This window comes from Gossypium raimondii, chromosome 3, assembly GCF_025698545.1.
Source record: "Gossypium raimondii isolate GPD5lz chromosome 3, ASM2569854v1, whole genome shotgun sequence".
Classification (NCBI taxonomy): domain Eukaryota; kingdom Viridiplantae; phylum Streptophyta; class Magnoliopsida; order Malvales; family Malvaceae; genus Gossypium; species Gossypium raimondii.
Genome location: NC_068567.1, coordinates 46,555,548 through 46,572,714, shown reverse-complemented (window position 1 = coordinate 46,572,714; position 17,167 = coordinate 46,555,548). Strand labels below are relative to the sequence as shown.

Here is a 17,167-nt window from a genome sequence, read left to right as displayed (position 1 = left end):
GGTGCTTGTGTGAGAAACATGGGGTTAGTAAAAACACCAGTTAAATATGAACCATACGGACCGAGAAATGGTGCACCCATCGGTATAGAATTTGGCGTTGGAGCTAGTGCTGATGAACTTGACGCATGTACTCCCGATCATGGCCTCATATGGGATCGTGTTAGCCTTCTACGATAAATTTGTGTACCCCTTTCCTCCTTCGGCAATAGATATGGCTTACATTGAAGCCTAAACCATGTCATGCAATCTGAAGACATCCCAAATCCAGTTGGACAATTGGTTCACACATAGGTATGAAATCATACCTATGTTCCCAAATGTAGATATACTTGGCATGGAATTTAGGCAATTCTTTATCGATTCTCCCCCGCAAGTCAATCTTGTGAAGTTTATCGAGCTTCTAGGATAAGTGCGGAATATTTTGCACAAACTGAAACTGTTGTATCACTTGATCATATTCATGCATCTCAACCGTTGCAAAAAACTATAAATGAGACTTTGACATGCCATATATTGTGATTCGTAAAAAAATTGACCGGAATGCATTCTTGAATTTTCAGATCAAAGTATGACATCTATTTAAAATACAGTACGAAATTATAAATTATATTACGTATCTAATATTAAATTTCAAATTCTTAATTATTATATAATTGAAATTTTCAAAAACTAACCTCAGTTTCTAACCGTTGATCTAACAATAACTGGATATCTTCAAGCTCGTTCGATATACCCACATGACTCGTGTCATTGTTCCACCTATTTAAATAATATGTTATTTCAAAAATATAATAATGAAAAAATAATATGATATCTATATTATTAAATGAATTTTACCTTATTACGAGTGAGAATTGATAAGGGAAGTTTACTCGAGGATATAAAAATGGCAAGCGGTACCATGCCTATAACTGAAGGAGTATACAACCACCGATTTTAATTTTCTGTGGTTCAGTTTCCTGATACATCTCTCAATCCAATGCGACCAAGACAATTGATCCCCAACTGAGTCACCCGACTTCTTTTAAGAAGATTAGTTGTAGGAGCCACCTTAAATGTACCAGAATTTGAGATTTATCTAACTTTAGAAGACCCCCGATCAACATCAGTATGAATGCTTGAGTGAATTGTTGTCTTCCAACCGCACTAGAAGAGTTGTCGAGATGTGAGAAATTGTCTTTTAACCATTTAATTTCTATCTGGCTACCACTAAATTCTCTGGCACCTTGCCTAATAGTTAGTGGCAAATTATGCTCCAATCGCCAATGTGCACTACCCACGTAACGATTGGCTCATCAACCTGTAAACCAAGTTGTAATGTCATATCCTCAAGTGTAATTGTACACTCACTGCACAAAAGATGGAATGTGTGTGTCTCGGATCTCCATTTTTCCAACAAAGCACTAATAAGTGCAGGCTCTAATTTAGTCCCGCCGAGCATACAGGACACATGTAAGAGTCTCATCTCTTCCAAGTATTGTTCAATAACACATGGTGCCCTCACACTTAAATTGTGTATATATGTCTCGATAATTTGATCTTCGTTCTGATTATAAAAAAAATAATATTAACAATAATAATTATATTAATTAAAATAAAAAATGTAATAATATTTTTCTTACCATCTGTAATTGTACACTAGAAATATATTTGTGATCCGAACGAATTAGAGGCATTGATATTTTTAAAACTTTAAAATTATGAAAATCAAATAAAATAAAAATAAAAAAATGACAGAAATTGAATGAAAATAAATTGAGAATAAAATAGTTTAGAGAATAGATTAACACGATTGAGAGAATTGATATAATAAGATTGAATGAAAAGAACAAAAATAGACATGATATATATAGAAAAAACAGGTTATCGTTAGAGAAAAAATAGTTACCAGTGATCACTAGTTGTTGGTCCCAACGGTTATAAATTAATCAATGACGGAGATTTTGTAACAGTTGGAAATCCAACGATTTACAAAAATTTTCTCTTCTTTTTATAAAAATGACAAAAACACTTACCAATTCTTTTAAAGCGGCCTATTTCCTAATTTTCGAAAAATCGTTCTAAATTTCTAAATTTTCTTTAAAATCAGCATATTCACCGAATTTTGCAGCATTTAAACTCAATGACTTATTATTTTTAAAAGTTTAATTTTACCATTTATATAGAAAGTTAGAAATCTGTGCCTTAAGTCCATTTTTTTAGTAATGGATTTGATATTATCCGCACGACTTCCATAAAGTTTTTAATAATCCAGTTAATCGCAATCTGACAACGAAATACGACAGAGAAGAAGTAAATCAGCTGCTCAATCCTTTTCTATCAGGTAAGCCACATTTTCTTTTTTAATGTAATGTTTCGACAAAAATGACGGAATTATGTAAGCAAATATTTCACCTCCTAAGTAGAAGCTCGAGATTGCTTTTTAGGCAGTCCGAATTTCTATAGATACGATAGGCTGTTTCTAGTTGGCGTCTTCTATGAATTTCTTTCCGCAAGGACTTGTTTTTAGCCGCCATTTGCTTGTTTCCCTGTGTTTTCCTTCATTTCTAACAGTCCCAGCATTATTATAATAGCTAAAATGTACGTTCTATATAGCCAACTGGAGGGTTTTTACTCTTTTCTTGGGGCCATGATTTTCTCTTACTTTTGGAAGACGCTGCTTGTTTCCTTTTGTGAGTGTGGTGAATAAATGTGCAGAAGAAAATTAGAAAAAAGAACATAATTTCTGTTTCTGGCTATTCTTCCTGCAGAATTTCCCACGCCACTGTTTTTGGATGGGCTAATTCGTTGTACATCATGTAGAAAATGTTATAAATAAGTAGAAAGCAGAGTGGTTCATATTTGTTTGTAGTTTTCTGGTTGTCTGTTGTTAAATTAAGGTTTAGGGTAGATCTATAATTTAGGAGACATTGAAGCAACTGAACCCCAATACTAATTGTGATAAGTTTTTGTAGGAAAACGATAATGCCTTATAATTTTACATTAAGCACTCTCACATGTAGGTTTTAGGAGGTGGGCCTCCTTTATTTACTTCAATCACTTTTATAAAATAGCCACTCTCAGACACCAGCTTACTTAGTAATTACAAATAGTAGAGAATCTATCAAACATAGGAAACACCATCAGTGTTCATTCATACTAACCGGGGATGATAATTGGAAAACCACACACTTGAAAGCTTCTTCTGCCTTTAGAGCTCCAACACAAGGTCTACAGACACAAAGCACTTCACAGGATTAGGATATATGTTTTGACAACTCAAAATAGTCACACCAGCATACATGCACAATGTAACAAACAATTGACTGCTCCTGCTTTTTGGTATTCGATTTCGTTTGCCCAACAATGTAATGACACTTTGACACTAATGGTTATTGTAGAATCAGTTATGCAAGAAGGATCACAAGGCATCAAAATTAATTAAGTGCCACTTGGTTTTGTTGCATGGCTATAAGCAACTTCATTGGGATATCAATTACAGAAACTAGTTATTGAAAAAAATAAGCAAATATTCTTGGAAAGAAATCAAGAAACAAATAACAAAGATGAGTGATATTTCATCAATGAATTCTTGGCAGTCCATGACAGGGTTTCTTAATGGATGTTGAAACTGTCAAATGCATGTATACTTACAGTCTGCATCTGTTTTGATCCAGCACTCCCTGTTCCCATTTGAATCATTGCAGTTAAGTGTGAATTGAGGTGGGATAGATTGGCTCTTGTAGCGCCGCATTTTCTTTGAGAGGGCTCTTTGAGGAAATATCATTATGTCGTCATCCGTAAGCATATGACCTCCATCCTCATGACCTCCATCATAGAAGATGTTTTCTTTGTTCTCCTTCTTTTGAGGCTTGCCATGCTTATATGTGGCTGTTGAGCTTTCAGGATGAACTTTTCTGTGGAACATGTGCAAGATCTACACACCACATTTCAGCAAATTAAACAACTTACCTTTTTCATCATCAGAATCCTACGCACACTGTTTAAATCTCAAAACATCTTGAAATAAAGAAAAAGAGAAGAAAGAAAGGGAAAAAAGAAAGCGAAAAGAGTAGGAACTATTGTTAACTCATTCTTGATATGCAGACCATTCAAATTGGTCCAGTTATCTTGGCCAGAATTTGTCAAAGTTCATACTTAGGATCATATGGTCACAGCATACATTTTATTGGATTCTATACTTACAAAGCTTTCTTTTTAACCACACTGGGAAGCCATGATGAAGAAGTTTGGTCTAGTTGTTATGTTTTTTGACGTACCTTGTGCAGTTTTGTTTCTGCTGAAGCAGAATCAATATTTCCTTCAGTAGCAGCAGTAGAGCTCCTAGAAGCATTGAGCATTTTTTTCTTCAGCATTTTTTTCATAATATGCACTGCAGATTTATCTCCTTCCTTCTCTGTTCGCTTTTCCTCCTTGTCATATTTACCCCCTACATTCTCTTCAGTTATTTTAGTCCTCTGAAACAGCTCCCCAAGTGAGGTCCTGTGTTCCTTTTTGGCCACTGTAGTTGTTTCTGACAATTCAATTGCTGAGCCAAAAAGATAACCTTGGAGTGGACAAACTGTAGTACCATTCCCATTGGTATCTGAACCTTCGATTGGCTTTCCACTAAGGGTAATTGTGCTGCCATGGCTACTTCTTCCAGCGCTGACATGACTGCTTCTTCCAGTGCTGACATAACTGTTTCTTCCAGATGAGTAGCCTTCTTCTTTAGCTTCTGCTCCTAGAACCTTCTCCAACTCATCATTAATAAGCTTCAGCTCATTCTCTGTTACTTCAGTTTCTTTTTCAGTTATATTTTCTACAGAGATAGCAAATGTAGGTGTTGATGGATCAGGAATGTTAGGGTCTGAACCAAGGGTGCCGATGGCAAGAAAGCCATGGAATAGCTCAGACATTGCCAATGATGAATCCTCTTCATAGTCTTCTTCATCTACTCGTGCTGCTTCTACACCAGCAAATGACTTTCGAAGATGGTCTCTCTGGGATGGACTGAATGGCTTGGTACCATAGTTTGGCTTTGAATAGATTTGTTGGTCATCCAGTAATGACTGCCCGGTAAGACAATTACAAGAATGCCCTGACACGAAAAAGTTAAAAGAAAAACTTGGATGACAGTGAGATAGATGAAAGAATAAGTTCTTGCGTAGCAGTTTAGCAGAGACAGTGATTACTTTTCCCTAACCATGACAACATTTAGTTAAGATTGTAGTTATTCAATCTCTATGTATGTACCATTATGTAATTCGTTTTTGGTTCATCTTAAATCTATATTCCAGCCATCATAGCGAGCAGCATAAAGATATACTGTTCAAAGGTCTGAGGTTCATCTGCATGCAGTCTAAATATGCATCACTTGTCAGGTTTTTATTACTTCTGTAGCCTCTTGTGTACACAGTTGATGAGAGATTGTCTCGGAGATTATGGCTATTCTTTCAGTTGCATCTTTTGTATAAAATCACAGCAAAACAAGCTGTATGGCAGGATGACACTTACCAATAGCAAAATCCTTGAGTTGTTCACTGCTATTTTGGCGAAACTTACGGTGCATCCAACCTAGCAACTGCATCAAAAGAGAAAAGTTCAATCCATAGAATTGAGGAAGATCATTTTCACTAGGCATAACCAAAAAAGTGTATACCTTCATCTCTGCTCTCAGGGAACCTCAACTTTGATAACTTGTTGTAGATGGTGGGTGGAATGGTGATCTACTTAACTGTTTTATGATGGACTGTTTGTGAATGTGAAATGAATTAGGTCCTTCAAGACTCCTAACATCTGAGATAAAGATGGCTGAAGAGAAACACATAGATCATTACAAGATTTGGGTTGTCAGGATCACATCATGTAGTCAAATGGGGAGTGGGTCCTTTGCTTCCGGAGCCCAAAATTTGATATAAGCCATCCACTCATGTTCAAGTGTGAGGCAGGTTACAGGGTTCATGACCTTTTCCTTTCATTTCATTGTCTGTTTTTTTTTTTTTTTGCATGATTTGTCAGACTGCTATACTTAAAGATCTTTATCATGGTGGCATATATGAATCACTCACATGTCCATTAAATCTCTAAGTTAAGATGCAATTAACTAGATGCAACAGTTAGAGATCCACAATATGAAATGTGCCATGTTGTGTGTCACCATGCTTTATGACACAGAAATTTGCTTGTACTTGTCCACTTAGGATGTTGATGAATTTATTATCATTTTAAAATAAATCGGTTACTTGGTATTTGGCGGAAGAACCTTGCTTTACTTCTAGGGGATGCAGAGACTATTTTGTTGGATTTCAGTGGTTCAAAGGTAACTTGAAAACAGAAGGTCTTCTTCGTTATGACCACAAAATATATATCTGCATGGTGCTCCTTAGTTTGTCAGCTACTGTGCAGTTTCTAATTGGATGACAATTGTGCAATAGACAATAATAAATGATAATTTAATAAATATCTTTGTACTTGAAACATTAAAATGATGTCAAAGTTGAATTTAAAGAATTTCAATTCTATCAATATAATTGTAATTTGTCAGCAAAGTTGTTTCTTTTTTTTCTTCAAATTCAAAGAATTCAGCCAGTGAATGGATCTGCTTGAGATTCTTGTCAATCATTTTGGAACACAGAAAGCATTCATTTAGCTTATAACCACCTCAGATATGATTAAAATTTTAATCTTTCATCTGCACATTTCCTCACATGTTATGTTTCATAAATCATTGCATTTAGTATGTTGTTAATTTGCCATTAACAACATTCATGGCTTGTGATCTAAGTGCTTTCCAGTATTCCATTCTGTGGAATGTTGAAGTTGCTTTCTTACTTAACCAGTCATGTACATATCCACTGTCATTATCTTCGAAAGGCCCTATCAAGTTTGTGACTTGAAATATTCACTGCCTTGGTAGCAACTTTATCAGTTTGATTGAGCTGGAAAACAAGGAAAGGATTAATCACTGAGAGATAGGTATAAAGCCATATTTCATGAAAGGGAACAAATATTCATAGATGTTGATTAGCAAATTCTGATACCGTCAGAGACTGATGGATCTTTGCAAAATTTTAATTAACAACTGCAGAAACATTATATGTGAATTTCATAGCATGCTTTGATTGCTCTTGCTTTAGCCATGTAGCCTGAGTAACTATGAATGTGAAGCTAAAGTCCTAATATTACTTTCCTCTTCCACGCTGGCTAGTGGATGCTTGTTCTTAATATATTACCTTGTGACTGTTGTTCTGAATGTTTTTAGACACTGGTTATCTCTTTAACTAATACAATTTCCATCAAGAAAAGAAAATGGATAGTCGTGTCAATGGGAAAAGGCAGCTCTTTGATGTTCCTGTGTAAAGAAAATATCTAGATCCATGTCTCTACAAGATCATTTTGATTGAAGGTCTATCAATTCTACATAAGGTACTATATAACATTTTAAATATAAAAAGGATGTAGTAAAAGGAGCTTAGTATGGACTTCTATTATCATTTGACATTACCACCCCCTTCATTTGTTTCCATAGTTATGATAATTTAATCAACATCTTCCACTCTTCTTCAAAGGACAGTGCAAGAAGTGTGTGTGTTTGTACCTCTAACTCCTCTAGATTCTGATGATACTTGTAAACCGTTCTTCTCTATAAACATATTAATTCCTTTTCAAAATTAAACAGGAATATGCTGACAGCCATGGTACTGCTCTTCTTGAGGTTTTGCAGTGCTACATGAGTAAGTGATGGTCCTGGTCCACTTGCAGATTTATTGTCCTGTTCTTGAATTATGATGTAACAGGTATGAACTTGATGGTGTATCAAGTACACAAGAAGGAAAATGGTATTAAGAAATAATAACAATTGATTATAATGGGATTAAATCTCTGAAAACAATGAAATAAAAATGGAGTTGATGCTGAAACTGCATTAGGCAGGTGTAGAACTCTGCATGCGAAAATGCTAAAAAGAATCAGATGAAACTATAAAGGGCAGTATCAATTTGAAACCGATCAGTATGTTTGGTGTGGATCAGTTCTTTCCTGATTGAAACTTCTGTTTCTTACCTAGAATTTCAGTTTCTGTTTCAACTGTACTAGCTTTAAGTTAAGGGCCAAGATTTTAATTTCTTTTAATAAAATTTCTGCAGTGATCATGGTGAAGGGTAGTTCCTTCCTCGTGCAGCTATCCTGGTGTTCCTCCTTTTTTTTTTTTTTTTCCTTTTTTTCTTTACAAGATGGAGTATATGATGCAGCATTGAAATTGATTCCTAAACTATTGCAAACTCAGGATAGTAGCGAAAATGGATTAATAGATATCTAGAAGCTGGAAATGAATGTAAGATATTGGCGTTGTGATTTAACAATATTGTTCTATATAACTAATTTTTCAAGAAATGTAGAGATTTTGAATTTGCAGTAGCTCCTCTTTTTATGACCAGTATAGCAATTACTTTATCACTGATATGTTCGATCGAGCATATGAATTTGTGGAATTCTGCTAGTCAGAATAAAAGATGTGTTTAAATGTAAAAATACTAACTAAATGACTTGGATTAATAGTTGTGGCGGTGTTTCTTCCATAGTTTTCTATACTTGTATGGACAATAGACTCGTATGTATGTTAATGCAGTTTTAGTGGTTCTAGGTTTTAAATAAAATTTGAAGGTTTCAGCTGTTAACTCAGTAGGATTACTAGTGTGTAATTTTCCTTCTGGTTCTTCTTACTGAGTCTTGTGTTGTGTGTGATACGATCATGCACTAGAACAACTACATTAACTGTCAAAATAGAATGCTTCAGGAAATGAAAAATGGGTCTGACAGAAATGATATGGCATATTAGGCATCCGTGTTAAAAAATGATGGTATACTACATGTAGGGTCAGGTGAAATTCTGCGTATTCTGGCCACAATGAAACTGAGTACGCACTGTTGGGACAATTTCCTGCTTCAAACATGTTGGAAAATGACAGCTTGGAAGAAATGAAGACGTCGTTTCACCCCTGGTTGACCTATTACGTTGTATGATTGGGTCTGAGTGAGCAGACCCACACTGCAATGTGAATTCATGCTGGATTTATTGTTATGGTCATCTTTGTCACTAAACTTATTGACTCTTAATTGGTTTTACTAACTTTACCAAAGGTGGGTCTGTAGTTTCTCTCTTTGTTAAACAGGGGATTCTTGCATTCAAACCGTGGAGAATCAGTCATATAGATAGTGTCAAACAAGCAGAGCTTGTGGTGAATCAGCACCGTTTGTTTGGGTGCCAGTAATGTTGATATGTTGATTCTGCACAATGATTGATCCTCGACCAATCGAAATGTGTTATGCCCTTGTGATCCTTTGGTTCTCCTGTGGATCACAGAAGCTGGTGAATTGCTGCCACACACTTGCATGTTCAGGCCATGTGGATTGCACAAATGAGCAAAGACAGTAAGTGTGCACCATTTGTGGCTTTCTATTTAGTAAACAGATAAGAGACAACCCATGCTCTATATCAATATAGTGCAAAATGACTTTCTATTTGGTTTTCATGCCTGGAATATTTTTAATAAATATATTGAACTGACAAATTGCCTCAAATCCAAGATAGATGGTTTAAAAATTTAGAAGGAACCCAACATTGATATATGTCTTTGAGCTTGTGTGATCAAACTTTGTTATAGTACAAGAAGAAAAATTAAGATTTGATACGTTCTTAATAACTCAGGTTTCTAGTTTCCTTTGATGGGACCTATTCCTATATTTTTCTCTCTCTCTTTTTACCTTTTTTATTTTTAATGAGAATAGAGCTGCCTGTTTTGACTGAGCTTAACATAATGTTGCCAATATCATGTATTCAATGAATTTAATACATCTTAGTTTCAAATTTAAGCTATTCATTGTTAAAACTTAAAAAAGACTACGAGCTGAAGGTTAGAAAATAAATTGCTCAACACTACAAGCTCTTACGGATTAGGTTGCAACCATGATATTTTAATTTCTATAGTTCGATTTGATTACCACCAGAAGCTAATTGATGATTTCCTGTGGAAATTCTTATCCATTCAGAAGGGATTCACCAACTCAGCGTCTATTCTGGCACACCAAGAACAAGCACTTCTTCTGAGTATTTTGTCTCTCTTCATTGTGCCTGTTCATCAGCAAAATAACCCCCCTGCCCCCGGTTTGCAATTGTGATTTTCTCTGTATCTCGTGGCGCATATTTATTACACGGTCAGTTTCAAAATCATTCATCTCGGTGGCCCCACTTTTTTCACTTTGCTTTCATGATGTTGATCTGCTAATGATAATTTTTTGTCATCTTTGATCTGGAGCCAACAGCATTGGCGACAATACATGGAAGTTCTAAGATAAAACTAACAAACTAAAGCTTGTGTAGGGACTGGGAAGGATATGATACGCCATTAAGCAAGACAAAGGTTGTGTAAATGGAGCTAATGGTTTCAATTTCTTTTGTTTAAAATAAATAAATAAAACCTTAGTTGTGTTGTTTGATTCCCATGATTTCAATCCTGGCAAGGAGCAAATAAAGTTGAGGGGATTAAGTAATTGGGTATTTAAGTTTCGGCTGATATGCTCAATAACTTTTCTATTTAAGTTCAAATCAAACATCATTCTTTGGTGACTAGTGACAATCTCACTAGTAGAAAAACAAGAATTTCATACCTTGCCTACATTTCTGCTTTGCATTCTGCTCCTGCCCCCCTCGTGAACCAATTCATCTGTCTGTCCAAAAAGAAATGAAAATTTCGTGCTACTGAAACTTTGATTAATATCTTAATGTAGCAATGGAATTAGTTGTGATATGTGAGACCTTATAGCATCTACGCTATTTATTCTGTGGGAAAAAGGTGCCAAGATGAAGATGACTGCATAAACCTTGTACTTCTATTAAGTTAGGAGTAAGTTCTTTCATTAGATTATAGTTTGAGCATTGATGAAACAATCTGATACGGGGTTGCGCGCGGACCAAGATCAAGTTGCCAAGTCACGAGAAACTCCTACGAAATCCCTAAACAATCAGATCTGAAACGAAACAGAAAATTAAAAGATTAGAATTTTGAATTTCAGATCCGAAATAAAATCCCAAATCAAGAAAGAATCAAATTGAGAATAGAAATAAGTGTTAATAAGGATTCTTGAAACCCTAAAAGAGATTGCGATTCGCCCAATTGAACACCCAGATAGTTTTCCCCAAATTTCGCAATCTAATTTCTCCCAAAATAGTATGGATGAATCGGCAAGAACCCTAGAAATTGGGGATTTTGGGCTAATTCCTTAAGATAGAAAAAGGTGAAAACACAATAAGAACAGAAAATAAATTAGATAAAGATTCGCACAAGCGAAATAAAGAAAGAATTGACAAGAAGAAATTAAAAGATAAGTCCTAAGAAGCCTTGAAATCCGAAAGATCTCACAACTCCTTCAAACGGCTCTAATCTCCCTCCAAAGAATATCAATGGCAAGAAGAAGGTTGAAGATGGCTCTCACAATCAAAAGATTGTTAAAACAACTACTAAAGAAAGCTCAAGAGAGAATTCTTGGAGAAAACCTCAAAGAAAATTTCGCACTCAACAAATCAAATTTAATATATATTTGGGAAGTTGTTTACAAGGTGGCTAGCCATGCCTTTAAATAGGCCTTATAACTAGTCTTAATCTAATTAGAAAACTAAAATAAAAAACTCCTAATTATTTTAATATGGAAATTCACCAAGGGTCTTTATTTGGGACTCTGGGACTGAATATTTACATAAAAATTAAACTAAGTAAAAATAAATAAATAAATAAATAAAAATAAAAATAAAACTTTACAACTTGGGCCACTTTGACAATTTGGCCTGATTTTCAACTAAGTATGGGTGGATTTCTTGATTGGGCTTGGAATCTTCTTATTGGGCCTTGCCTTCAAGAATTTAGGTTGGGCCTCTGTGACTCGTATCACAATCATTCTTCCTTCCAAGTTTTCACCATTAGTATAAATACCTGATGCACTGCGTTATCACTTATCACATATTTTCTGATGTGATAAAACTTGCTTCTCATGTTACAATTCAGGAGTGATTGAACGTATTGTTCTTGGATAATTCTGACTTATTATCAAGTTTCATAATCTTACCTACTAACTTGATGATTATAAGTTGTATTCCTAGTCTTGTTGTAGTTATCTTTATTGTTTTAGAATGATTTCTCAAGTCCATAAACTAAGTTGTCCCATTTTTTAAGATGATTTTTATCATGACAACTGGTATGTCTTTTCTAAATCTAGTATTCCTTGTTTGTTTCACCTTAACATTTTGTAACTTACAGCTGGGATGTGGAAAAAATGGATGTGCCATGGCTATGGAGGATCAACAATTACAGTCACCTTGGTGGGACTCCGCTGGTTACTAGAGGTACAACTTGGATTTACAATTCCCATACACAAGTGCCCCCCCCCCCCCCATCTTTTTCTTCGTGTCTGTGAGGGCCTTTGCCTTAACAGTGGGTTCTGTAGTTTACCTTGATTAAGAACAAAAAGTAGCCTTGTCTCGAAATTTCCTTACACTGTGAATTTGGAGTCACGTAGTTTTTTGAATTAGGATTCATATGAGGGAATGAAGTTAGAATCTTTTCATTCTAAGGAAAAGGTAACATAATTCAGGGAGAACAGTTAAGTGACCTGATTATTGGAATTTTTCTAGAGTTACTTAAGTTCGAAGTTCAAACCATTAGGAAATGAAATGTTTATTTCGATTGCAAGTAAGATCAAGTTGGCAATTTGTGTACATTTATCTCATTCTTGTTATTTTCCTCTATTATAATATAATAAAGTATCATATATTTATAAAAAAAATCGACACATTAATAATTCTTTTTATATAGATTTTTGCATATTTTTGTGTGTTCGAATGTTGTGTCTGTATCGTGCCAAAATTCTTAGCTCTTTTGTGGAAGGTCAAATGTAGAGTGTGGACTAATGAACGTACACCAAGACTAACACCAGCCGACCTCAAGCCTTAAGGTCAGTCGGCATTGGTTTGGGCTAGCAACTGGCTGTTTGTTGCATTCATCTCTATTCTTTCCTTTTGGCCAAATTAGGTACTGGGATTCAGTCCCCACTTGATCCTAACTGCTTGTTTTCTGATTAAAAAGTGACGATAAAAGTGCTGTTTAATGTGGGTTTACAGTAATATTGATTTGGAGTGAAGCTAGAATGCAAAACCAACTTGAAAGATTAATTGTCAATTGATTGATCCTGTTATGACTCTGTTCTTGTGAGTGTGAGCTTTTCAATTGATTGACCCTATTATATGACTCCGTTCTTGTGAGCTTCTACTTGTCTATAGAAATTTAAATCATTAAATATTCTGCCTTTTCTATCTATATAACCTTAGCATGGGTATCTGCAATCAGTAAAACTAAAGCTGGCTTGCCACTAGTAAACTTAAAGGCAGAATCGTCCATATTTGTGTCATGTTTGATGTTCTTTATATCATAATTGTGTTTAAAATGTTATATAAATATATAAATTTTGACACGTTTATATGGAATGCCCTATTCGTCATAATCATCCCTTCATCAAATATCAGTCATTTCATTGCATGCCCTTAGATCTTATCATCTGACATTCAAAACATCAAAGAAAATGGTATAGTTATCAAATCTGTTTTGGACCAGTCTTTGAATCTTGATTAGTATAAAACCCTCAACATGAACATGAATTATGTGACCTCATAGGCAGCCAAATGAAATGTATGTGGGCTTTTATTTCAGCAAAGAGAGAGATAATATGAGTTGAAAGCAAATATGAAGTAAAAGGTAAAGCTTTTTCCCAGAGATTCCTCTCCCTATCTGATGGTTGGATGATAAAAGTTATGAAAGGGTCAGTCATCAGTTTCAGTATGTTTTATATATGTGTGTGAAAGGTTGGAGAATGGGTGTGGTTCCCAAGTGATGGGATTGGTGGTGGGTGAGGTGAAAGCAGAACAAATAGGAAGGAGACGATCCAGTGAGCAGTGATCCATAAAATGTTTTAACTTTTGCCATTTGTATTCTTTGTTAGAATAAGAAAATGATTGGGACCGGAACATGACCTTGTACGTTGGACAAGACAACTCCTTTCAGTCCAACAATACCTCTTTTGTCATTATTTAAAAAATTAAAGAAAAAATAAATAAGCCATGACAATCTCAACTCAGTTTGTAAAATAAAAAGGATTAATTTTATTTATTTGTGAAATAAGCTATATCATTCATTGCTATCCTTTATTTTATTTGTTGTTATTTGATTTTAACCCTAATTAATCTAAATAATCGAATTTAAAATCGATTAGCTAACCAAATGATTAAAATTTTGGTATGGTTTCATCTCTATCACTCACTGGGTAAGTGTTGTTCCTTTATCTTCTGTTGAGTCACTAATTATCCAAAAATTATCATTAAATTACAAGATAAAAAGTATTTAAAGAGTTTGATTAATTCGTAAAAGATAGTAACAAAATATAACTATTTATTATTAAATAAATAAATTTACAAAACTTGTAAATTGAATTAAAACAAAATGTATGGGGTAAAAGAAAAATAAGGAGGCGGGGTAAAGGTCACGAGAAAGAGGTTTTTGGGCAGAACATTGACCTATCCTATCGATATTGCCACCCCAATATTAAATAATATTAATATAATAATCTCAGTTTTAAGGTCTCGAAAAATTCTGAAACCCAAAATTACACATTTGGACTCCAAAGACCCCATAAACGAGAATTAAATAATCCTAATATGTCCGGTAACACTTTCCTAGCCAAACCCTTGTGGTTACTTGTCGGCGGCGGCCGCGTACCTACTTCCACATCACTATCTCCCGCTACCGGATATTCCTCCGTCATTTCCACCGCTGCAGCTGACTCTTCTCCAACATTCTTCTCCGTGGAAATGACGTCATCAGCAAAAACAGGTGCTTCCTCGGTCGAGACGGGGACTTGGTGACCCGGGAGATCAGAAACCGGGTTCTTGGGAATGCGAGAGACCGTTTTGGTGTTAGCAGCCCTCCTTTTGAGACGCGCATTTTTCTTGGAAGGTTTGTGGGATTCGCCACTGGATAAGTGATCTTCAAAAGCTTCGATAACTTGATGGATAAGCTCGCGGTTAGGAGAAGAGTCCCAGCGAAGCCAATAAGTGGTGTAACAGTCGAAACAATCGCAGTCAAAATCAGGCGGCTGATGGGAGGGTCTGGCGGCGGAGGGTGGTGGGTGTTTCTTGGAAGATCTTTTCTTGGGAGAGATTAAAGAAGGGTTGGTGGTGGTGGTTTTGAGAGACCTTGTAATCATGTAAGCTAAAACTTGTCGGTCCTCGAGAGAAAGGACTGAAGCAACAACTAAAATTGCAGCTGGAAGAAGGTTTAAAACGGAAAGATGGTCTTCACTAGAAGAAGAAGAAGAAGAAGGGGATGGATATACTTTACCTTTGTTTTTGAGCTTCATGCTTTGCTTTTCTTTTTCTTTTCTTTTTTGTTTTTGTTTTGTTTTTTTTGTGGTTTCCCTGCCAAGCTTTGCTTCCAACTTTCAAGTCGTAAAGGAAGGTTACAAAAAATAGTTAAGTAATCAAAGTAGGGATTTTTGTGGGACAACCTTAAAAGTTAAAGGTGGGGTTTTTTTTTTTTTATCTCTCCAATGTGTGTTTTGTTTTGAATAATATATATATATATATATGATGTTAGACCACTTTATTTATTAGATAAGTCTTGGCTTTCGATTGAAACATTTATATTAAAAGGTTTGGAGTTTATTTAATTATCTATGTGTAAGTTAAAATATTAAAAAGTAAAGACTATATGAGGTGTTCAAAATCAAAGTAAAAAACCAAAAAAAGCAAAGAAAATTTATTAGATTACCTTTTTATTTTATTTAGATCTAATCTATTTGGATAAGCAGTTACTCTTTTTGTATTTCATTTTAAACTTGAGTACTTGAATTATGAATTAAATCAATTGCTTTTAAGCATTTTTAAATGGTAATATTTTAATCATTTTAAAATTAAATCAATTGATGTTAGCATTGGATAAATTTTTATTTATTATAATTATATATATAATTTAAAATAAAAATTCAATATGAATATCATTATATTTATAAATAATTTTAATAAAATAAAATTTTAAAATATATATTAGAATTAAATAAAATAACTTTTAAATTTAAGTTTTTATCTTATAATGAGACCATATATATTAAATTAAATTAAATTAAATTATGAAGAAATTTGAAAAGCCCCTATTTAGGTGGAATTTAAAAAGTAAATTAAGAATCTCTCTCAAAATTACTCATAAATTTTGAAATTCTCTAATATATTCATCCAAATAAATAAATTTATTTTTAAAATTTTAAAACCTTAATAATACAAATGAAATCTAAAATGTTAGGATTTTCAATTACTCTTTTTGGATAAATAATTTATTTATAAAAATTTAGTTAATGGAATTTTACAAATTAAAAATAATTATAAAAGAAGAATAATTATATTAAAATAAATAATATAAAAATATGTTATATTTGTAAAATTTATAAATAGTTTTAATAAAACAAAATTTAAATTATATATTTATAATTAAATAAAAATACACGTCTATTAAACCAAATAAAATTAGAAGATTTTTTTTGTATTCTTCATGTCCATTTTATGGTTTATATTCGGGGTTCTTAACTGTCCTTTCCAAAGTTAGAACCTTCATTCTCTCCTTGAGAGTACAATATGTTTTACCATTACATCCAATCACTTATTAGTAAATTATGAGCAATTTCGAAAAGTCACCTATTTAGGTGGAATTTGAAAAAAAGAATTTGAGCTATTAAAAAAAGAATTAGGTCTAAAGGTTGTTTTTTTAATTAATTAAGCCTTTAGGTCGGTTTTAAAATTAATTAAGAAAATAGGTCAATTTTAGGAGAGAAATGAAAAGCACGTACAAGTGGGAAAGCTTTTTGCATAGGTGTTAGAAAAGCTCGCCTAGCTAGACACATTTTCCCTCAACGATAAAAAAGCAACGGTTTTTTTTAACGTTGTCGCACCAACGGTAAAAAAATTTTAAAATTCCAATGGTAAGTTTTTTTATCCTATAAATACCCCCTAAATTCCATTTTTTTCATTCACATCCTTCTCTCAACTCTCTCAAACCTCTCAAGTCTCTCAAGTCTCTCAACTTTCTCGTTTTGATTG

The 17,167-nt window shown here is 34.0% G+C and overlaps 2 protein-coding genes and 2 long non-coding RNA genes across 8 annotated transcripts; 1 reads left to right on the top strand and 3 right to left on the bottom strand.

The window, feature by feature from the left end:
• Positions 1–2,018: 2,018 nt before the first annotated feature.
• LOC105794464 (uncharacterized) lies at positions 2,019–14,091 on the top strand. Of its 4 annotated transcripts, XR_008194508.1 has the most exons (5): positions 2,021–2,323; positions 7,661–9,411; positions 10,030–10,400; positions 12,291–12,376; positions 13,737–14,091. It is a non-coding gene; the product is annotated as an uncharacterized LOC105794464 (long non-coding RNA). The 4 variants fall into 4 exon arrangements; XR_008194507.1 differs by lacking the exons at positions 12,291–12,376; positions 13,737–14,091 and having other exon boundaries at positions 2,024–2,323; positions 7,661–7,715; positions 8,127–9,411; positions 10,030–10,530; XR_008194506.1 differs by lacking the exons at positions 12,291–12,376; positions 13,737–14,091 and having other exon boundaries at positions 2,024–2,323; positions 7,661–7,778; positions 8,127–9,411; positions 10,030–10,530.
• Positions 2,920–5,908, bottom strand: LOC105794463 (protein LAZY 1). Of its 2 annotated transcripts, XM_012623645.2 has the most exons (5): positions 5,642–5,908; positions 5,497–5,563; positions 4,260–5,080; positions 3,634–3,916; positions 2,920–3,210 (listed from the first exon to the last, which is right to left on the bottom strand). In XM_012623645.2, the coding sequence occupies exons 1-5, from the start codon at positions 5,645–5,647 to the stop codon at positions 3,191–3,193; spliced, it is 1,197 nt and encodes a 398-aa protein (XP_012479099.1). In that variant the 5' UTR covers positions 5,648–5,908; the 3' UTR covers positions 2,920–3,190. The 2 variants fall into 2 exon arrangements, with proteins under 2 accessions (XP_012479099.1, XP_012479098.2); XM_012623644.2 differs by lacking the exon at positions 5,642–5,908 and having other exon boundaries at positions 5,497–5,569.
• Positions 9,576–11,044, bottom strand: LOC128039819 (uncharacterized). The gene is made up of 2 exons (XR_008194509.1): positions 10,648–11,044; positions 9,576–10,493 (listed from the first exon to the last, which is right to left on the bottom strand). It is a non-coding gene; the product is annotated as an uncharacterized LOC128039819 (long non-coding RNA).
• Positions 14,092–14,451: 360 nt separating the features above from the next.
• On the bottom strand, positions 14,452–15,609 carry LOC105794461 (uncharacterized). The gene has a single exon (XM_012623642.2). The coding sequence runs from the start codon at positions 15,436–15,438 to the stop codon at positions 14,686–14,688; it is 753 nt and encodes a 250-aa protein (XP_012479096.1). The 5' UTR covers positions 15,439–15,609; the 3' UTR covers positions 14,452–14,685.
• Positions 15,610–17,167: the final 1,558 nt, after the last annotated feature.

Bases quoted from the DNA above. Each gene is read 5' to 3' on its own strand.
- LOC105794463 (XM_012623645.2), bottom strand. The intron at 5,081-5,496 runs GTAAGTGTCATC...TTTTCGTGTCAG, and splicing joins ACTCAAGGATTTTGCTATTG to GGCATTCTTGTAATTGTCTT. The intron at 3,917-4,259 runs GTACGTCAAAAA...TGTGGTGTGTAG, and splicing joins CAGAAACAAAACTGCACAAG to ATCTTGCACATGTTCCACAG.
- LOC105794461 (XM_012623642.2), bottom strand. From the start codon at position 15,438: ATGAAGCTCAAAAACAAAGGTAAAGTATATCCATCCCCTTCTTCTTCT.